Here is a 22,803-nt window from a genome sequence, read left to right on the forward strand (position 1 = left end):
AGTTCCCTCATCTGTAAAATGGGGATTAAGACTGTGAGCCCCACGTGGCACAGGGACTGTGTGCAACCTGAAAGCCCTGTATCTACCCCAGCACTTAGAACAGTGCTTGGCACATAGTAAGCGCTTAACAAATATCATTATTATTATTAAGACAATCAGGTTGGACACATCCCACATCAGATTCAGCGTGGCTCAGTGGAAAGAGCACGGGCTTTGGAGTCAGAGGTCATGGGTTCGAATCCCGGCTCTGCCACTTGTCAGCTGTGTGACTGTGGGCAAGTCACTTAACTTCTCTGTGCCTCAGTTACCTCATCTGTAAAATGGGGATTAAGACTGTGAGCCCTACATGGGACAACCTGATTCCCCCGTGTCTACCCCAGCGCTTAGAACAGTGCTCTGCACATAGTAAGCGCTTAACAAATACCAACATTATTACTTTTAATCCCCATTTTACAGATGAGGTAACTGAGGCACAGTGAAATTAAGCAATTTGCCCAAGTTCAACCAGTTGACAAGTGGCAGAGTCGGGATTGGAATTTAGGTCCTCTGACTCCCAAGCCCAGGCTCTATCCATCAGGCCACACTATTTTACTTTGCTCTTCCAACCTGATTAACTTCTATCTACTTCAATACTTAGAACAATGCTTAGCACATAGTAAGCACTTAACAAATACCATTATTATTATTATCATTATTAGCTTTTAGATCGTACATCTAAACCTGGATATCCAGGAGGGGCATTCCGGTAAGGAGGGGCATCCTGTTGCCACTGACGGAGACAGAACTCTGGACTGGATGGGCCAATGATCTGATCCAGCAACTACACTACCTGCAGTTTGGTAAAAAGTTTGGAATAATCACACAAAATTAGATATGGACTTATCCAAATTTTTAATTACAAGAAAAAATTGTAATCCCCCATAGTTAGGATAACCCGCCTTCTACTGTACTCGCATGTTGTTTATCACCACCATTACTGATCAGCATTTACTGAGTGCCTACTGGGAACACAAATTAGTAGGAAGAAGCACAGTCCTTTCCCGTTAAGAGTTTACAGTCTAGCTGGGGAGCCTGGCCAACGCAAGAAAGGGAACCTATCCTCAGAGGAGGTCCCTGTTCCAGTCTGAATCAACCTCAAGAGGCTCAGCTCCTGAGGCCCAAGGTCATCCTTTTATATCAGCTCGTTCTCAGGAATACCAAAGTCTTCGTTTAACATCAAAATTTTCTTCATATTGAAACAGCTTACCTGCACTTCCCAAATGGGAGTCGTCTTACAAAAGGAGACAAACAACTGTAGAGACCCGTGGAAGATGCCAGACAGAATATTCCGATGATCATGTACACTGCAACAGAGCACAGGAGTTAGGGGTAGGGTGGAAAACCCAAGCAAGCAGAGTGGCGTAGGGCACTAACCTATTTTCAACCGGCCTCAGACTTGAACGCCCCAGCCCAGTCCATCCTGGTTTAGGTGCTATCCTCAGATGGAGATGTTTTATTGATGCTTTTCTGGTCACTTCAATCAATCACATTTGAGTTCTTACTGTGTGTGCAGAGCACTGTACTAAGCATTGGGGAGAGCATAATGTAACAGAGTTGGGAGGTATGTTCCCCACCCAAAAGGAGCTTAGAGTCTAGAGGGAGGAGCTTACGGATATGAAAGGTACAGGTAGGAGACAGATATGAAAATAAAATACAGATATGTACATACATATTAGGGAAGCAGCGTGGCTCAGTGGAAAGAGCCTGGGCTTCGGAGTCAGAGGTCATGGGTTCGACTCCCGGCTCTGCCACCTGTCAGCTGTGTGACTGTGGGCAAGTCACTTAACTTCTATGTGCCTCAGTTACCTCATCTGTAAAATGGGGATTAACTGTGAGCCTCAAGTGGGACGACCTGATTACCCTGTATCTCTCCCAGCGCTTAGAACAGTGCTCTGCGCTTAACAAATACCAATATTATTATAAGTGCCGTGGGGCTGACAGTGGAGTGGATATCAAGTGATTTAAAGGGTACAGATCCAAATGAGAGGGAGGAGAGGAAAGGAGGACTTAATTGGGGAAGGCCTCTTGGAGGAGATCGGATTATATAAAAAGGCTTTGAAGGTGGGGAGAGCGATAGTCTATCGGCTGTGATGGGGGAGGGAGTTTCAGGCCAGAAGGAGGACGTGAGCCAGGGGTCGGCAATGAGAAAGACTAGATCAAGAAAGAGTGAGTAGGCTGGAGTTAGAGGAGCCAGGTGAGCATGCTGGGTTGTAGTAGGAAATCAGCAAGGTAAGATAGGAGGGGGGTAAGGTGATCGAGTGCTTTAAAGACAATGATTAGGAGCTTCTGTCTGATGCTGAGGTGGATGGGCAACCACTGGAGGGTGTGGAGGAGTAGGAAAATATGGACTGAACAGTTTTCTTAGAAAAATGAGCCAGGCAGCAGAGAGAAGTATGGACCGGAGTGGGGAGAGACAGGAGGCAGGGAGGTCAGCGGGGAGGCCTGATGCGGTAGTCAAGGCGGGATAAAGTAAGTGCTTAGACTAGTAGTAGCAGCAGTTTGGATGGAGAGGAAAAGGGCGGATTTTTAGCGATTTTATGAAGCAACAGGATTTGGTGACAGACTGAGCATATGGGTCAAATGAGAGAGATGAGTTGAGGAATATGCCAAGGTTAGGGGCTTGTGAGACAGGGAGGATGGTGGTGCTTTCTACAGTGATGGGAAAGTCAATGGGAAGACAGGGTTTGGAGGGGAAGATAAGGAGTTCTGTTTTGCACATGTCAAGTTTGAGGAAATACAAGACTACACGGAAGGGGAAAGATCAGGGCTGGAGATATAGAGTGTAAGCTCCTTGGGGGCAGGGAACATGTCTAGAAACCCTGTTATACTGTACGCTCTGCACACAGAAAGCACCCAGTAAATACCATTAATTGACTGACTGGAATGTAGATTTGGGAATCATCCACACGGAGATGGCAGTTGAAGCCCTGGGAGTGAATGAGTTCTCCCAGGGAGTGGGTGTAGACGGAGAATAGACGGGGACCCAGAACTGAGCCTTATGAGACTCCTACAGTTAGGGGGTGGTCACTTAGTTTTAACCTCCATGAAGCAAACTAATTTGAAAAAGCCAAACCAAAAGCCTAATCTACTCGACATCAGAAGGGAAAGAGGCAGTTCCCAGCGACAGTAACTGGGAAGCAGTATGGCCTAGAGGAAAGAGCACAAGTCCGGGAGCCGGAGGAACAGGGTTCTAAATCCCAGCTCCGCCACTTACCTGCCGTGTGACTTTGGGCAAGTCACTTCACTTCTCTGTGCCTCGGTTCCCTCAACTGCAAAATGGGGATTCAGTACCCGTTCTCTTTCCTACTGAGACTGTAAGCCCCCCGTGGGACCAGTATCTGCCCCAACGCTTAGTACAGTGTTTGACATACAGTCAGCGCTTAACAAAGACAATTATCATTATTTACTTCTCCCTCTAGCTTCACTTTTGAATGAGGAAATCCTCAAAGCCACTAGAGGGCACTGGCTCAAGCTGTGAAAATGACACGGGAAAACTTCGGTCTAAGTGGTAACGGAGAGAAAAGACCGCAGTTCCTAACGGGGCTGAAGAGATCTTTTAAGAAGCCATAACGGGAGGCTGGGGCGGGGGGGGGGGGGGGGGGGGGGGGGAGCGCAGACAACAGAGATCTGGCTTGTTTAGTAAGAACAGAAAGAGACGTACCAAGTTGATCGTAGAAGTAATACAGCAGGACCAACATAGAACAGCACATCACCACGAAGACGCAGATCATGATGGGCGTCACGTCCACGGTCTCGTCGTCATGCTTTTCTGTTCCATCGTCACGCTTGTGCTTCATATACCTCCTGAAAGGGACAGATTATACAGTCGAGGGATGGTGGGCAAAAAAGCTTGGAGCCATGTGGTCCGGGGCTCCCATGCCATGGCGGGCTACCCACTGCCTGGACCAGCCTCACCCCACAACACTGAGCACCACAGAAGCTAACCCCATTCCCCCTGCAGAAGTCTGCTGTCCAGATTTTTTCAACGTTGACAAGAGCTAATAATCACATGGGGGAGGCGAGCAGACACACAGCCATACATCAGACAAGCCTGGAAATTCCAAGGGCTGCCTGATGCCTGGCCCTTCCTGGCTGTATCCCTCTTGACCCATGTGGAACAGAAGCCCCAGGAAAACAGGGGCCAGTGAGACCAGCGTCCCTATAAGGCCAGGATCTTATAAGCTCCCTCTAAAACCCCAATGCACCATCCAGCCTTGCCAAACCCTACCGAACAAAAAAACTCGACACGGGCCTCCAGATCGGGCAGGGGAAGCTGGGAAGGCTGCGGTGGTTTGGAACCAAAAACTGTTGCCTGGAGCAGGGAAGAAACTGAGGACAGCCCTGCCCTGTCTGTAGCTACTTACTTTAACATGATTTTGGATTGTTCAATTGGTAATTTACTGTGGTTTCATATCTCACTCCTGTTGTTCTAGGCACCTGACTACTCCCAATTGGATTGTGAGCTCTGTGTGGGACAGGACCGTGACTGAACTGATTATTACATATTCAATCCAGAGCCTGACATAATGCTTGGTACACAGTGAACACTCAATTCATTTGACTTGATATTCTTTTACTCTCCTCTGCCTCCCACTTCCTAAATGTGAGAGTCCCTCAAGGCTCAGTACTGGGTCCCCTTCTGTCTACACCTCTGTCCTCCCTACTCCTCCTCTAGACTGTAAGCTTCTAGTGGGCAGGGAATGTGTCTATTGTTGTACTGTACTCTCCCAAGCGCTTAGTTCAGGGCTTTGCATACAGTAAGTGCTCAGTAAATACGACTGACTGAATGAAATGAATACACCCACTGCCTTGGAGAATTCATTCACTCCACCTCTCTGTGGGTGATTCCCAAATACATCTCTCCAGCCCTGATCTCTCTCCTCCTCTGCAGTCTTGCATTTCCTCCTGCCATCAGGATCTCTCTACTTGGATGTCCCACGGATACCTCAAACTTAGCATGTCTGAAACAGAGCTCCTCATCTTCTCACCATAATCCTTTCTTCCCCATCAAAAGGAAACTCCTTACCACTGGCTTTAAGGCACTCAAGTCACCTTGCCCCCTCTTACCTTTCCGATTTCCTACTACAACCCAGCCCACACAATTGGCTCTTGCCAACCTACTAGACTGTAAGCTCGTTGTGGGCAAGGAACATGTCCACCAAGTCTGTTACATGGTACTCTCCCAAGCTTTTTAGTGCTCTGCACACAGTAAGCACTGAGTAAATACAATTGATTGATTGATTGTACCTCAATTTCATCTGTCTTGCTGCCAACCCCTCACCAACATCCTATCCTGCCTCTGGCCTAGAACTCCCTCCCTCTTCATAGCCAACAGACCACCATTTTCCTCACCTTCAAAGCCTTATTAAAATTACATCTCCTCCAAGAGGCCTTCCCCAACTAAGCCCTCATTTGCTCTTCCCCGACTCCCCTCTGCGTCACTCTTGTGCTTGGGGTTGCACCCTTTATTCACCCCTCCCTCAGGCCCACAGCATTTGTGTGAAGCATAAGCACTTATGAGACGCAGTGTGGTCTAGTGGATAGAGCACGGGCCTGGGAGTCAGAAGGATCTGGATTCTAATGGCACTCCACCACCTGCTTGTTGTGATACCTTGGGCAAGTCACTTAACTTCTCTGTGCCTCAGTTACCTCATCTGTAAAACGGGGATTAAGATTGTGAGTCCCACATGGCACAGGGATTGTCCAACCTGGCACATTGGAAGTGCTTAATAAATGCCACAATCGTCATTATTATGTACGTATTCCTAATTTATTTATTTATATTAATGTCTGTCTCCCCCTCTAGATGGTAAGCTCCTTCTGGAAGGGAACATATCTACCAGTTCTGTTGTATTATACTCTACACTTCCTACAGTGCTCTACACGCAATAAGCTCTCAAAAAATGTGATTCAACGAAATGATAAAAATTCAAGTAGGCCACTGAATCAAATAGATGTATGTAAATGCCGAGGATGCCGTTGGGTGGAATGACCAGGAAAACAGGAGCCTAGTCAAGGAATGCCTTCTGGAGGAGGGGATTTGATTTGCTTGGGAGAGGTGTGACTGTCAAACCAGGCATCACAAAGAGCAAAGCATGTGAGCCACCGTGTAGCAAAAGAAGTGAAGCATACAGTAAGAGGGAGAGAGCTGGTAGAAAGCCTTGAAGCCAATGTTTAGTTTTGGTTTTTGGCAGATGTGGGCTCCGTAACAGCGATGTGACACCACCACAGCCTTTATGGTTTTGCTTACCATTTATATAGCACCTTTGTCCCAAGGAGCTAAGTTGTTTTATTCACAGTGGGACTTCAAACTGGTATTCAGCCTCCAACTTGGAGCTCCCTGGCTTTCAGCCGCGTACAGTTTTACAAAAATACCTTTTGCAGTTGTTTGTTTCTTCATTCATTCACCTTCACCTGTTTGAACAGTGTATCTGGAAACTCACTAATTATTTGTTAACACGGAACATCTTTGCATAATAGGTACTTAACCAGTAGAGCGCTAATACGAAATTACTGAAATCAAATCTGGATCTGTGCCAGGTAAGGCTGTAATTGCTCGTTTAGAGCAATGATGATTTATTTAGTCAATCTGTCATTAGCATCTTTTGTGCCAGGGCATGAAGTGCTCAGAATTCTGAGTTGGTGGTTGATGGCCCTCTACCCAAAGACTGCCCTTCTAAGTATTGTTTAACCGATACATATTTTACTGTTGATATTTTTATTGCTTAACACCAGTTCATTTTAACTGGTTTTCAGCTGTTTGCCTCAAGGGTGTACTTGGATTAGTACACTTTACATCCACCCCACCCTCAACCCCACAGCACTTTTGTACGTATCCATTATTTATTTATATTAATGTCTGTCTCCCCTTCTAGACTGTAAGCTCCTTGTAGGCAGAGAACATGTTTACCCATTCTGTTATACTGGACTCTCCCAAGCACTTAGTACAGTGCTCTGGACACAGTAAGCGCTCAATAAATACCATGGATTGGTAATATCCTTCTGTTCTATGTGCTGTCCTCCCACATCTACATTGGGAGCCTGTGTGGGCCAGGGATTCTGCCTTGATCCTTGATTTTCTTCTACGTACCCTAGAGCTTAGCACAGTCCCGTGCACATTTTTAAGTGCTTACTAAATGTTAGTAGGCTCGGTTCTGCCAGAATGCATATTTTCACTCTGAGCTTTGCCTAGAAAGCTGTTAGGGAATAACTCATTATACTCCCAAACCACAAGAGCCTGTTTGGATAGAGGACGCTTCAGAAGAAATGGTCTGAGTGCACAAATGCAGCATTGGAATGACATGAGCTTTCCCGAGTGCAGAGTTCTGCTAGAAGACAGTTCCCCGTTATAAGAGAATTGGGTATAAGTAATAACAAGGGCCTTGGTCTCGGCCTATGGCAGGATGGGTTACAACAGGAGGCAGTGTTGTAGGGATACCTTTAAATCAGAATTTGCCCTTTTCTTGTCCTAAACAAAAGTGCAATTGCAATTGATCAAATGCAGGAGAAGTACTGTGGTCTAATGGTTAGAGCACGAGCCTGGAAGTCAGGACCTGGGTTCTAATCCTGGCTCTGCCACTTGTCTGCCTGCTGAGTGACCTCAGGCAAGTTACTTAATTTCTCTGTGCCTCAGTTACCTCATCTCTAAAATAGGGATTAAGACCGTGAGCCATATATGTTCCAGATGTTTAACTCCTTCCTCAAGCCCCCTGTCCCCGCCCCCACCCCCATCTCTTACCCCTAATGACCTGGCTACCTACTTTATTGAGAAAAATTGAAAATAATAAAGCGCGATCTCCCCAAAATCTCCCCTGCCCCTCCCCAGCTCCTCCCTCCGCTTGGCCCTCCAACTCTCCCATCTTTCCCAGCAGTATCTCAAGAGATCTTCTGCCTTCTCTCAAAATCCACTCCCCTCCACCTGCACATCTGACCCCATCCCACTTGCCCCCTCCCATCTTCCCTAAGTGCCACCTTCCACTGTTCGTTCTCCAGTGGCTTCTTCCTCACTGCTTTCAAACATGCCCATGGCTCCCCTACCCTAAAAAATCCCTCCCTCCCTCGACCCCACGGCTCCTTCCTGTTATCGCCCCATCTCCCTCCTACCTTTCCTCTCCCAACTCCTTGAGCGAGTCTACACCCGGTGTCTCAAATTCCTCTCCTCCAGTTCTCTCCTTGACCCTCTCCAATCTGGCTTCCTACCCCTTCACTCCACACAAACCGCCCTCTCGAGGTTCACCAATGATCTTCCGGTCAAATCCGACGGCCTCTACTCCATCCTAATCCTCCTCGACCTCTCGGCTGCCCGCGAAACTGTTCGGCACTCAGTAAGCGCTGAACGAATTCGATTGATTGATTGATATGGGACAGGGACTGTGTCCATCCCAATTATCTTGTAACTACCCCAGTGCTTAGTACAGTGTCTGGCACATAGTAATCACTTAAATACCATAAAAAATGCAGCTTAGGGTGATTCATTCCTCTCTACCTGTCTAAGCAACTGGACTTGGGAATCTGTAGCAGAAAGCTTTGAGGTAACTGTGTCAAGGAGGCAGTGGGATCCCTGTGAAGGAAGAGAGCATGGCAACAGGATGGGTCAGAACTGTGGTAGAGTGGTATGGGATGAGCGATGGGATTTGATTCCTTTAGCCCAACCCCCTCCCCACTTTTAGACTGTGAGCTGCTTCCCTTTTGTCATTTATTTTTAAGTCTGTCTCCCCCGCTAGACTGTATGCTCTTCGAGGGCAGGGATCATCTCTACCAACTCTGTTGTACTGTACTTTCTCCCAATCTCTTAGTATATGCTCTGCATGCAGTAAGCGCTCAAAAAATGCTATGGATCGATGAATTGAACCCCATGAGAGTTAGACTCTGTCTCTGAATATCCCTGTACCTTTCCCCAGAGCTTAATACAGTCCTTTGCACCCTGTAAATGCATAACAAATGTCATAAATAACAATCCCCTCTCCGCACCCCATTAACATCCCATATTTTTTCAGCAACAAAAATCCATCATAACAAAACATCAGCTCAGAGAAACTCCAGGGAGGAAGGGTGTAAGTACAGGAGAGAGAGAGAGAGATACAGGCAGACAGAGAAAGTTAACCTAGCTTTACCATATTGGTGCTTTTCATCCACTGCTTCCCAGCTTGCACTCTTCACTCCTCCCAAGATCACCTTCTAATTGTACCTCGCTCAATTCTCCCAACTCTGACTCCTCACTCACACTGTGCTCTCCTCACTCCTCCCAAGATCACCTTCTAATTGTACCTCGCTCAATTCTCCCAACTCTGACTCCTCACTCACACTGTGCTCCCCGTCTGGAACTCCTTCCCTCCTCCCGCCCACCCCAAATCCACAGCTCTCCCCATCTTCAAAGCCCTCATTAAATCCCAAACTCTCCCAGCACGGCTTCCCTAATTAATTCCCAACAGTCTAATCACGTCAATCCAGAAGCCACCCCTAGCGCTTATGAATTTTATTCCTCTCAACAATGATGCTTACTTAGAGATTTATTTGTGTTTCTATTTTTCATTCTGTTATTTCATTGATAGGTTTGCCTACTACCCATAATATCTCTGTTCTTCCTCCCAAAGTACTGAGATTTATTGAGCACCTATTGAATGCAATATATACTGCACTAAGCACTTGAGAAATACAACAGAAGCATAAGGCACCTTCCCTGCCCACACGGAGCTTAGGAGCTCACGGCGGAGATTTAGACACATTGACTATACTTTCCATCTCTCTTATCTCTATTGTGTGACTGTAAGCTCCCTGAGGGTAGGGAATATGTTTCTTGCTTCTGTCGTACCCTTTCAAGTATTTAATTGCACTCCATATACCCTCAACAAATTTCCATTGATCTATTTTGCTGGACACTTCAAGCCTCTCTGAATCAAATGAAATGATTGCCTTTCTTGAGTTTTTTTTGGCTCAAAATGTAGTTTTTATCTCAATCTACACAGGGCAAATCCAATACAAACAAATACTGGGGGACACAGGGGAAGCATTACATGACGTGGGGCATACTTTGGAGCCAAGTTTCTAGGAGAGTCCAGCAAGAGCTGGAAATTCCCAGCCGGCCCCAAGCCGTGCTAGACCGAGGTGTCCAAGTTCTACTTGGCCAGACTGGAGTTAACCTCGAACTGGGCCTGGGATTCGCTTCCAGGGACGTTGCTATGTGTGTGCAGCTGCGGAGAGTTGACTGGCGGGTACCCAGAGAACGACTGCCTGTGGGCAACAGCACCTCAGCTGCCTCACTGCGGCTGCCCCAACCCCAACTCCAAATGCCTGAAACGGGGGAGCTCCCGAGAGACATCCGAACCAGACCGTCTCCAACCGGTCCAAGCTCTGGGCTAACTCAAGTCGAGGAATAGCGCTCTAGACACCAAGCCTGAGTTCAGCCTGTCCAGTGTTCTTACGATCCTGCCCTACAGCCCATGTTGGGTACCTTGATGGCTTCGCTCCTCCCGCTTGAATGACAAATGACATTGCAGGCTTTTCCAGACCAGTCACAGACTACTTTCTATGAGATCGGGGCAAGCTGGTAGCTGGAGAGGCACGGTGGGATAGGGCAGAGCTATCACGAGATGGCTAGTGAGGAAATGGGGAAGAGAAGGGAATATACAGGAAATCTTGGGTAGGCCAGGAAGAAGGCAAAAAGACAAAGCTTATTTACTATGAGGCCCTTTGAAGGCCTTCAGTCAATCAGGCAAAAATGGCAACATAATGAACTAGTTTCCAAACCTCTTTTGCTTGAAAACACGGCTATGCTGGCACCATTTAAGAAACACGTAGTTTGGGAAATTTGATTTTTTTTTTTTCCCCAACAGGCATTGGTTTGCTCCAATCACTGTTACTAGCCTTATCCCATGCCTGTGCATTTACTTTTGACTAGCGAAATCTAAGGAGTTTCTTCAGTGAAACAGTGTTTAATCAAACCATTTTTACCAGTAAAATCTTCATCAGGGATCTGCAGCGTGGTCTAATGGAAAAAGCACAAGCCTGGGAGTCAGAGGACCTGCGTTCTAATCCCGACTCTGCCAACTGCTTGCTGTGTGACCTTGGGCAATCCACCTAACTTCTTTGTGTCTCAGTTTCCTCAACTGAAAATGGGGATTAAATCCTACTCCCTCTTACTTGGACTGTGAGCCCCATGTGGGACAGGGACTGTGTCCAACCTGATTAACTTGTATCTTCCCCAGCACTTAGAACAGTGCTTGACACACAGTAAGCGCTTAACAAATACTGTAAAACAAACAATCTGTCCTGTCACAATGCCTCATTTTGGATTTCCCAGACCCCTCCTTCCTGCCTTCCTCTATTCCCAGAGGCAGCAGGCCAAGCGTGGCCTTTTTTTTTTTTTTTAATTCTCTGTCTTCCAAAGTCCTGACTGGGCTCTAGACTGGGATACCAACTTTAAGACTGATAGGATTTAGCCCCAGAAAGTCAGAGAAAAAACATGAGGAGAAAGCTCACGGACCGATGAATTTACTCTACTTACTTTTTGACATCTCGGCTTCCAGCCCAGTAGCCTCCAATTGCGACGGTGCCCACAGCCATGACGAAGATAATCACCATATTATAATCAAGCACGGGTTCGTTGGGGGCATACATCGCCACCTTCACAAGTCGGCCAAAATTCTGCCTCAGAGACACACCATAATTCAATGACAAGGGCAGTCATTTCCCAAAAAATCTACTCACTAACTTCTTTCCTTAGAGGAGAAGCAGCATGATCTAGTGGAAAGAGCATGGCCCTAGGCTCTAATCCCGGCTCCGCCACTTGCCTGCTGTGTGACCTGTGGCTTCTCTGTTCCTCGGTTTCCTCATCCGTAACATGGGGATTCATTTCTGTTCCCCCTGCCCTTTAGACTCTAATAGTAATAATAACTGTGGTATTTAAGCACTTACTATGTGCCAAGCACTGTACTAATCACTGGGGTAGATACAAGATAATCAGGTCCCACGGAGGGAGCTCACAGTCTAAGTAGAAGGGAGAACAGGTATTGGATCCCCATTTTGCAGATGAGGGAACTGAGGCACAGAGAAGTTAAGTGACTTGGTCACACAGCAGGTACGTGGCAGGGCCAGAATTAGAACCCAAGTCCTCTGATTTCCAGCCCTGCGCTCTTTCCACTAGGCTATGCTGCTTCTGTGTGAGCCTGTGTGGGACAGGACTATACCTGACCTGATGCTCCTGAATCTACCCCGGCACTTAGCATATAGTAATTGCTTAACAAATACCACAGTTCTCGGGGGCACGATAACCACAAATAGGAGGGGTGACATTTCCCCTTTTTCCTGCTGCACTGCTCATTTAAAGGAGTAAAGCCAGCTCGGAAACCCTCATCCACTCCTGGAACCAAGTACCCTAATGGCCAATAAGAAGATCTTGGGAAAACTGCACCCAGATCTTCTGATCCTAAGAAAAACTGCATCAATCCTAAGAGTTTCTATATTATTCTACTCATCATGCAAGCTCGCTGTGGGCAGGGAACTTGTCCACCAACCCTGTTGTACTGTACTCTCCGAAGAGCGTATTACGGTGCTCTGCACACAGTAAGTGCTCAATAAATACCATTGACTGATTGACTGAAATATTGCTGGCTCCTAGTACAACCCCTGATTTCAAGGGGAAGACAGGCATCTGATTGAGGAGCTGAGGGAAAAATGTGTAAATTAGGATGCTCTTCCCTAAATAACTGGTTCACATGACTCAAAATTACCAATGGGGAAAAGACTGAGGACCACTGCATCTGTTCCTGACATTTCAGCAAACCATGAGAAATGCCATCACTGGGTCAGACCGATGGTTCATCAAGCCTAGGATTCTGTCTCCAACTACAATACTAGGATAACCTCCTGGACATCCACCTTAATGGCTAGGGATAGACTAACAACCTAATTTTTCCCTCTGATGATAACAATAAAGTGCTTACTATGTGCCAAGTATTGTATTCATTCATTCAGTCATATTTACTGAGCACTTACTGGGTGCACAGCACTGTACTAAGCACTTGGGAGAGAACAATACAACAATAAACAGACACTGGCGCTGGAGTAAATACGAGATCATCAGGTCAGAGAGAGTCCCCGTTTCACATGGGGCTCACAATCTAAGTAGGAGGGAGAACAGGTATCGAATCTCCATTTGACAGAGGAGGAAACTGAGGCCCAGTGAAGTGACTTGCCCAAGATAACACAGCAGGCAAGTGGTGGAGCCAGGATTAGCACCCAGGTCTTCTGAGTCCCAGGCCCGAGCATGCTCTTTCCACTAGGCCTCACTGCTAAAGCTGGGCCACAGACCTAATGCCAATGAAACTCTATCGACCTTTCTTAAGCCTAACAACATCCCTACCTTTACCTCTAGTAGCCTGTCATGGACCCCTGGCCTAGGAATTTATCCAAACTTTCTTTTTAACCCACTGATATATTTGACCCACCCAACTTCCGGTGTGAACCAAATGTCCTCTTTTTAGGGCTTCTAACCTTCTTTCCCTCCCTTCAGAGACACAACTGGACACCCGACAAGCCACTGAATTCCAGGCTGCGAGCAGTTGACCATACCTTGCCAATATCCAGCATATCAGTGTAGCTAAGCAGTGCCACTGGAATGTCGATTTCTTCATACTGAGACCGGTTGCCCCCAGGGGGAACCTGAGGGCCAGAAAGGGAATGAGAGAAATTACAAAGTTTATGAAGTACTGGATCCATCGAGGGTTTAACTCATAATAATAATAATAGTATTTGTTAACTACTAGACTAAGCACTGGGGTGGATACAAGATAATCATGACGCTCACAGTCTAAGTAGGAAGGAGAATGGGTATTGAATCCCCATTCTGCAGATGAGGGAACTGAGGCCCAGAGAAGATAAGTGATTTGTCCAAGGTCACACGGCAGGTAAGTGGCAGATCTGGGATTACAACCCAGGTCCTCTGATGCCCAGCCCAGGTTCTTTCCCCGAGGCTGAGCTGCTTCTAAGACAGAAGATTCAAAAAAACTTTCCAAAAATATTTGCATTTGACTCTAGGGAGGACATGTAGAGTCATTCATCTCCAAAGCCATCCTCATCACCATCACCGCATTTACTCAGGACTTTAAATGTACCATGAAGAATATACAAGACCTTGGTCCTGATCTTGTGGAGCATAACATTCAAAGGGTCAAAATTCAGGAGGAAGATTAGGAGACCCAACAGCATACACAAACAGTATAAACAAATCTCATCACATCCCCTCCATCCCCTCCCTCTAATCAGTCTATCCCTGTCCTTCCTTTCCAGCACCCCATCCAGCCCATCCCTACCCCTTGCGCCCTCCCCTCCCTCCACCCTCATCCCATCCTTCCTTCCCAGTCACCCCACATCCCCCTCCACCCCACTTCTCCCTGCTCCTTGCCTTCTCCCCTGCCCCATCCCTGTCCCCCTTTCCCAGCGCCACCTCCCATTCCCCTCCCCGCCTCACCAGCCCATTCCCATCCAGCACCTCCCCTCCCCACATCCCCTATCAGTAGCCTCAGTCAAGTGCGGCCTGTGGAACCCCCGATCCATCATGGAAAGCTTCTCTTCATCCTGGGCCTGTTCTTGACCCAGCCACTGGTCCTTCTCACCATCACTGAAATCCGGTTCTCCCCAGATGACACTCTATCCTCTGCCGCTCTCTCCGGAGGGGGCCTCATCTTCTCCCATTCCCCAAGACTCACTGGGAGAGAGGGAGGAGGGGGCTTCCTTCTCGCTCCCCAATATCCCTTTCGCACCATCCCACCTCCCCCATCCCTCTCTTTCCCTTCCTTTGGAGCCATTTTCATCTGCCACTCTAATTACCAGTCACGGTCAACTATGACCTGCCAGGATCCTCCTGCATCTTTCTGAACCATCTTGATCCCTTTCTCACATTCTCTGTCCTTGTCCACTCCTACACTGGGGACTTTAATATCCACGTGGTTGTTCCCGATGACCTTTCCCCTACCTTCTTCCTCTCACTCCCCAACTCCACCGACGTCCTACTCCACCTCACTTCTCCCATTCACCAACTCTGACGCACGCTCGATCGTGTCATCACTAGTCACTGTACAATCTCTCCAGCACTTAGAACAGTGCTTGGCACATAGTAAGCACTTAACAGATACCATTAATATTATTACACTCACTAACTCTGAAATTCCTCTACCCGACCACAACCCCTTCACCTGCTTTCCCTCCCACACATCCACTCCTGCAGATCCACCTTTTCTCCGACATTGTTGATGCCCCTCTCACCCATTTTCTAAAGCCCTCACACCCCATTTGCTCTCCTCACCAAACTTTCTCTTGACGAACAAATCCACCCCTCAACACTGCCCTCTCCACTGAACTCCGCTCCCTTGCTCCCCTGTCCCTTGCCGATCTCATACCATCCACTCCCTTGGAGTACTCATTCGCTCCTAACTACCACCTCTATGCTGATGATTGCCAAATCTACCTCCCCAGTCCTGACCTCTCTCCTCCTCCGCAGTCTTGCATTTCCTCCTGCCTTCAGGACATGACTACTTGGATGTCCTGCCGTCACCTCAAACTTAACATGTCCAAAACACAACTTCTCATCTTCCCACCCAAACCCTGCCCTTTCCCTGTCTTTCCCATCTCTGTAGATAGCACCGCCATCCTCCCTGTCTCTGAAGCGCAAAACCTTGGCATTATCCTCTACTCATCTCTCTCATGCCACCCACATATTCATTCTTTCAGGAAATACTGTCGGTTCTACCTTCATAACATCTCTAAAATCCTTCCTTTCCTCTCCATCCAGGCTGCTATTATGCTGATCCAAGCACCTCTCATCCTGCCTTGACTGCTGCATCAGTCTCCTCGCTGACACTCCTGCCTCCTGTCTCTCCCCACTCCAGTCCTCACTTCATTCTGCTGCCTGGATAAATTTTGTATAAAAACGTTCAATCCATGTTTCCCCACTCCTCAAGAACCTCCACTGGTTGCCCATTCAATTCCGGATCAAAAAGAAACTCCTTAGCATTGGCTTTAAAGCACTTAATCAGCTCACCCCCTCCTACCTTACCTTGCTAATTTCCTACTACAACCCAGCCTACACACTACACTCCTCTAACGCCAACGTGCTCAATCTATCTCGATCTTGTCTTTCTTGTTGCCGACCCTTTGTCATGTCCTCCCTCTGTCCTGGAACTCCCTCCTCCTTCGAATCTGACAGAACATCACTCTCCCCATCTTTAAAGCCTTATTAAAATCACATCTCCCTTCAGGACACCTTCCCTGACTAAGCCCTCATTTCCCTTACTCTCTCTCCCTTCTCTATCGCCTACGCACTTGGACCTGTACCCTTTAAATACTTGATATTCATCTCACCTTCAGCCCCACAGCATTTATGTCCATATTTATTTATCCCTTTGCTCTTCCCCCCTCCCAGCCCCAAATCACCTATGTACACGTCTGTAACTTGTATTGATGTCTGTCTCCCCCACTCTAGACTGTGATCTCGTTGTGGGCAGGGAATGTCACCATTTATTATGGCATTGTACTTTTCCAAGCGCTTAGTACAGTGCTCTGCACACAGTAAGCTCTCAATGAATGAATGAACGAATCTATAACTTATTTTAATGTCTGTCTCTGCCTCTAGACGGTAAGTCCCTGGTGGGCAGGGAATGTGTCTACCAACTCCGTTGTATTGTACTCTTTCAGATGCTTAGTACAGTGCTTTGCACACAATAAGCACTCGATAAATATCACCGGCTGATTGACATAGGCAATGGATGGCAAAAGAGAGTCAAAGAAAGGGAAAACTCGGGTTTAGAGTCACTCAGGCTGCAGCTGTTAGTGTTCCGAGGTCTAAAAGCAGTCAACGGCCTGTTGATAAGGGGGAGAAGAAAAAGATTGATCCAAGAGCTGCAAGTGAGATCCAAGTGAGATTAGGAGTCAGGAGATCAAGGATCTACCGGTGCCCGCAACAGCCCCCTCGCTCTGTGCCCCAACAGCAAAGCCCTTATTGCCCACTGTCTGATCTTGCCCGCCAGGGCATTAGCATCCCAAAATCCTAGCCAACCGAACGGCATAGATGAGAGAGGTTATAGCCAGAGGAAAAAAAAATATAATTACCGAAATTGTCAGAGCATCCCTAAGTAGTGATACCATTACCGGGTCAGATCCATGGCCTACCAATCCAGGACTCTGTCTCTGACAGTGGCACAGGATGCTTAGAGTAACAGTGGGCTGATGGCCCTCCTAGACTCCCATCCTCTTGGTTAAGAAGGGACCGCTTAACACCCCAGACTTTCCTTCTACCACTCCACCTTGGATCTACCCAAATCCCTTTTGAACCTCCTGAAATTTCCAACTGGCACAACTTCCTGTTTCAGCCCTCGTGTCCTCTACTTGGGATGCCTAGAGATGAGCAAACGGATCTCTTAGTAATGACCTGATCCTTAGGGGCCCAATACACGCTGTCCTCCTCACTCATATTTCTGAGCTGGTAGTTACAGTCTCTCACTGGGACGAGGTTAGACAGCCACCGTGGAGGGATACCCCATTGCCCAATACTTAAAGGCCTCTTAACCCTGAAAGTCGTCTGGGAAAGAAGGGCTTCAGGAAAACGGCTCTAATACCCGGTACAGAAGAGTTTATGGTATGGGTTTTTGGGAGTAGCGGCAAATCAGAGTCCAGAAGAGCCTCACCAGCTTCTCTCGGCTGACGATCAGCAGCCCGCGAGCCCCGTTGATCTGAGCCAGCCTCACTTTTTCATAAAAGGTGCAGTTTCCCCGCATCACCATGGGGATTCGGTTGCTAAATCCCCCACTGGGGACATCGGAAGGAGAACACAAGACAGACACTGTCTGGTCTTGAAGCTGTAACAGAGACTGAAGAGAAAGATGCATTAGTTGCAGATTCCGTTTCTGGAGCAAAGTCGAGAAAATAGGGGACGTTCTACATTGGAAATGTCAGAAAAAATCAATCTCTCCTGCACGATTTTCATTACACCCGGCTCTAGAGTACTATAGGCAATGGTTTTGCAAAAACCTGTGTTAGGGAAAAGTCACGCTGAGGTATTCATCCCCGCTCTGACACCAGGCACGTGAGGACAACCGGTTCCTCCTGATATCGTGGTATGCTTTAAACTAACAGGTCCGCTTTGTGGGGCAAACCTTCCTTAATTCTCTCACAACGTTCTAGCCAAAACATGGAACGGAAGCACCCATTGTCACAGAACTGAGTGTACTTCGGAGAAAAAAAAACCACAGAAGAAAAAACCCCAAAAAACTTACAACAGGATTGTGGTCACCAATGAGTCATGGTTCCCTCCGGGGATCGGTTTCTAACCCTGGGACCCATTCCCTGATCCAGCTCACTCCTCCCTGCCTCTGTTTACCCAGTTGAGAAATAAAGATGACGTTTGCCATCTGCACCACAGAGTGCGCTCCCAGGACTGTGACAAGTTCCACAGCGGCATCCGGGTGCAAATCCGTTCCTTTACTCTACCACCGCCTCTCCTTTAACTCCTTAAGCCAGGGCCCCTGCACTCTCAGCCACTGATTTGAAAAAAACAATATGGCTTTTGTTCCCAGTTTTTTACCAAACTGTCAGAGAAATAACGCAGCCTCGTAAACAACAGGTTTTCCACTCACCCCGGGCACTTAAAAATAGAGCTGGGAATATGTGCAAAAAATATCACCGGCCTGAAAAGTAATCACAATTCAGATGGGGAGATTCAGCAGGGAGAGGAGGGCTGAATCCTGAGCATGGTAGTGGGATCACCAGAGGTTATGGGGGGATACGTTCGGGGGAACTGAACCCAGGAAGGAAAGCCGAGGACAGGGGCAGCCCCCCATAAATACTGCAAATGTATTGGGTTGGGGAAGAGAGCTGGGGGACATATGGAGTGGTGGGTGAGTTGCTGAGGGAATGACTGTGGGGGAAACTGGCACTAACTTCCTGCAGCTGAGGGCAGTGTTGCTAAGCAGACGGGTGGTGCCAGGTATGACACGACGGTGGGTCTCCACACCCCCTACGGGGTCGGAGGGAAGCGTTCAGCAGGGGAATGCCAGAAAAGGCTAAGGAGGAGGTTGGGTAGAAATCTGTGGTGTGGAAGCTTGCCCAAGTGGACTATCCGGGGCCTAGCCCGCCCTGCCCCAGTTCCTGTCTGGGTCTGGCCTAGTAATTAACTCCTGTTAGTGCCACCTGCTTAGTCTCAGCCACGACACCACACCAGTTGTATTTAGCCTCAAACCAAAAGTGATTTGAGATATTGCCCAGTGGGCTGTTGGGCCACCGGAGACCCTAAAGATGAGTTTCAGGGCATTCCGGGTTTGGTGTGCCTCACGTATCTGACCAGAATCTCCAAAATGGGCAGAACAGTCACGGTCCTCAGGCTTCCATCACACCCCGCCGTCACCCCAGAGCATGAATACTGCGAGCTTCCAGGATGGCTGGGCCGAGCTCACTGCTGCTTCCGCTTGGCTGGGGGTGGGGAGGGAGAGGAATGGCAGCCACGGCCCAACACGGAACAGGCCACTTGAGCCAAGACTAACGATAGCACCACAGCCATCACCTGGACAGGAGCAGCAACTGGCTCAGTTGGTCCGCCCCAAGTCGGGTTTCCAAGATTCCTGCCATTTGGGTAGTGGTGGTAAAGGAATATCCTCTCCCTTCTCCCCCTTTCCTACTTCTCTTTTCCCACTCCCTCTTCTCCTTTTCTTCTGCCTTTCCCTACTCCACCCTCCTCTTTCCCCCTCCCAGCTCCCTGCTTCGGCTATCCTTCTCTGCTCCCAACCCCATCTATCTAAGGTGATCAGAATTCCCTAGCTGGAACCAGGTCTGAATGAGTTGGCCCAGGCAAGGATCGGTACTGGGCCAGCCCCAGATTTTGAGCCCACGCAAGGCCCTACCCGAAGGCTCTCAAGCTCCTTGAGGCCGGAGCCCCCCGAGAGCAGCCGAACTATTTACTCGGCTCCGAGAGGGAAGGGCGTGGGGAGGTCCGTCCCCAAGACACCTCGCGCTTGCTTGGGCCTCTGAAGAGCCAAGAGGACCCCGGGATGCTGATAATATCCTCGATGCTCGGGTAAGGTCCACAGGCCCTCCAGATCCACGACCACACCCCAGGGAAGCCCCCTACCTGACAGCCCCGAGCCAAGGCAGAAAGGATAGGGAATTCCCCAACTGCAGAGCTGCTAGGGGACCCCAAGTATTTTTTTGGGGTATTTTGGGGTATTTTTTTCCCAGTGATGGTGTCCTCTCGCAAACCCCTCCCTGAGTCTCATAAGGGCCCTTGGGAACAAGCTTAAACTCTTGGCTTCACTCCTATGTCCAGGAGGCAGCCTCATACTGGGGTTACATACTTCCCACCTGCTCCCACAGTTCTAGGCTAGATTATACCCTAAGAGTTACAGATGAATTTACATCAAGCAGTTCTGTGAATCATCCACTTCAAACAGTATCAGACCAGGAACAGGCTTTATGAGTCCCGGTGCCTTGACCCCTGGTTCTAAACCACTCATCCTGGCAGTCTGTGGCTTCTGAATAAAGGACTCTTCACAAAAGCATCAATTGCAGGTCCCTGGAATTGGTTCGGCAATCACCCAGAAAGAAGGTGATTCGCTAAGAGAACAAACCGTAGGCTGCATATGTGGCTTTCACTTAACTTCTTAGAGAACGGTTCATTTAGGCAGCTTCTCTGCAGCCCCTGGCTATCCTGTCAAAGGACGTCTTTCCCTTTGATTTCCAGCTTTTTGAGTGCAGCATGGCTGCTCCCATACACAAAGCTGTATAAGGCTCCTGATCACGAGGGTTTGGCGGGTTAATGGACCAAAAGGGCATGGGGAAATTCACGGAAAGCACACCGAGGCCCCATAGTCCGGATCCAAGGGTCCTGGGAATCCCAGACATTTGGGGACCCCTTATCACTTAGCTCAGATATTTACGGTACTTACGGCTTTATTGAGATCATGGGGCAGATGGGCCCACTGAGAGTTGAACAGGATGCAATAGTCTTTTCCCTTGGCATCCCCCATCTCGGGAATCACATGGACCATTCCATACTCGCAGGTCACCTGAAACCACCAGACAGGGGTTAGGCTCAAGGACCAAATAATCAATCAATGCCACTTACTGAGTGCTTACTATGCGCAGAACACTGTATCAAGGGGCCAAGAGAACTAAGAGAAGGGTCTTTTGGGCGATCGGCAAGCATGGGAGGACACAACCCTCAAATTAAGTACGAGATGGTCTCTATGAATCACTTACAATAAAGCCAAGCACATAGTCCCACACAGGGGTCACAATCAACGGTGGAGGACTGTTTGCAGGGTGCTGGAACTGTTCCTACTGAGTCCTTGGTGGGTGCTCTTTTCTCTCCCGGGGCCGCACGGAGGAAAGGCGAAAGTGTCTCCCCACAACCCCCAGCAGCAGCGGAGGAGCAGATTTTCAATTTGGGATCCGATTATGGAGCAGAACAGAGCAGCACCAATGTCTTCTAGTGTGGTTTTGCCTTCCTTCCTTCACAAACCCTCTCTCACTAATCATTCCAACATCCTCGAGAGGAAAGGAGGGGCACGGGGCCACAGAGATCCGGTAAGTCTCGAACCTGGGCTCCCTGACTCCGTCCGCTCTCGCTCCTTCGCCACAAAGGAAGCCCGGCTTCCCGATTGCTGTTGGGGGGTTGAAGGGTCCGCAGGCAAGACCCACCCCCTAGGCCTCCCAGGCCTCCTTCTTAGAGGCTCTGGATCGGATCACCTTTCCATTTAATCCATCACTGCGGGCTTCCCACAAACTCATGCTAAATGTAGAAGCTATCTGTCATGGTAATAGGGAAATGCATCTTGCTTCCTGGGGCTGAGGATTCTTGCTGGAAAGCACCTACTCCCGGCTTCACCAGAACTGTTAACTGGCCAAAGAAAGAAACCCGGAGTTCCCAAAATGATCTTTTTTTAAAAAAAAAAAATAGTCCTTGTTAAAAGCTTCCTATGTGCCAAGCACCGTACTAAACGCTGAGTTAGATTATACAAGATAATCGGGTCAGACACAGGGACACAGACCCTGTCCAATAGTCTAAGTCGGAGGGAGGATTTAATCCCCATTTTACAGATGAGGTAACTGAGGCACAGAAAAGAAGCGACTGCCCCAGGTCATACAGCACATAGGTGGCGAAGCCGCGATTAAGACCCTGATCCTCTGACTCGCAGGCCAGTGCTTTTTCCACTAGGCCACACTGCTTTGCTTTAAGACTACTCTATTGCCATCTGGGTAAGAGCGGTACCAGCACCAAGCTCCGTGTTGTGGGGACCCGAGCGGAAGCCACAGGTTATGATCTGGAAGTTGGGTCTTATCCAGGCCGGCTTTTCACCACCGTGCTGGCGACCGAGCTGAACGAAGAGCTGTTGGGTTTGCTCTTTCTACGTCGTCCAGCGCTTACAAAGGGCAGAGGCGACGTGCAACCTGGGCACTGCAAGGTACGTCCATTCAAACCGTCAAGCCAGGCCCCGCTACACCCCGAGTCAAATGCTCCCTCCTCTCGGTTTGCAAGCTGCTGTTTTATTTTGGACCACGTAATTGGCTCTGGAGAGTCCAACTCCGGCCCAAACTCCAGTGCTGCTAAGTGTGTCCTGTGAGGGAAAGACCCGGCAAAGGAAGCAGGGGGAAGAGTGTTGGCTCCTTCCAGCGGGGCTCTGACACCCCCAGCTGAATCCCCCCACGTCAGGATGGGATGCAGAAAGGAGAAGTGATGGGTAGCAAGAGGGAAAGGGAAAAGAGACGGGGAGATAGAGGGAG

The 22,803-nt window shown here is 48.5% G+C and overlaps 1 protein-coding gene across 5 annotated transcripts in view; it reads right to left on the bottom strand.

The window, feature by feature from the left end:
- The window catches only part of SPPL2B (signal peptide peptidase like 2B), a 46,707-nt gene that overhangs the window by 13,135 nt on the left and 10,769 nt on the right, over window positions 1-22,803 (bottom strand). For all 5 annotated transcript variants that reach the window (XM_029051512.1, XM_029051511.1, XM_029051509.1 and 2 more), the window contains exons 2-7: window positions 20,967-21,086; window positions 17,718-17,900; window positions 13,609-13,698; window positions 11,543-11,682; window positions 3,701-3,843; window positions 1,247-1,343 (exon numbers count right to left, since the gene is read on the bottom strand). In XM_029051512.1, coding sequence (XP_028907345.1) covers window positions 1,247-1,343; window positions 3,701-3,843; window positions 11,543-11,682; window positions 13,609-13,698; window positions 17,718-17,900; window positions 20,967-21,086 — 773 coding nt within the window. The remainder of the gene's footprint in view (window positions 1-1,246; window positions 1,344-3,700; window positions 3,844-11,542; window positions 11,683-13,608; window positions 13,699-17,717; window positions 17,901-20,966; window positions 21,087-22,803) is intronic.

This window comes from Ornithorhynchus anatinus, chromosome X1 (assembly GCF_004115215.2).
Source record: "Ornithorhynchus anatinus isolate Pmale09 chromosome X1, mOrnAna1.pri.v4, whole genome shotgun sequence".
Lineage (NCBI taxonomy): Eukaryota > Metazoa > Chordata > Mammalia > Monotremata > Ornithorhynchidae > Ornithorhynchus > Ornithorhynchus anatinus.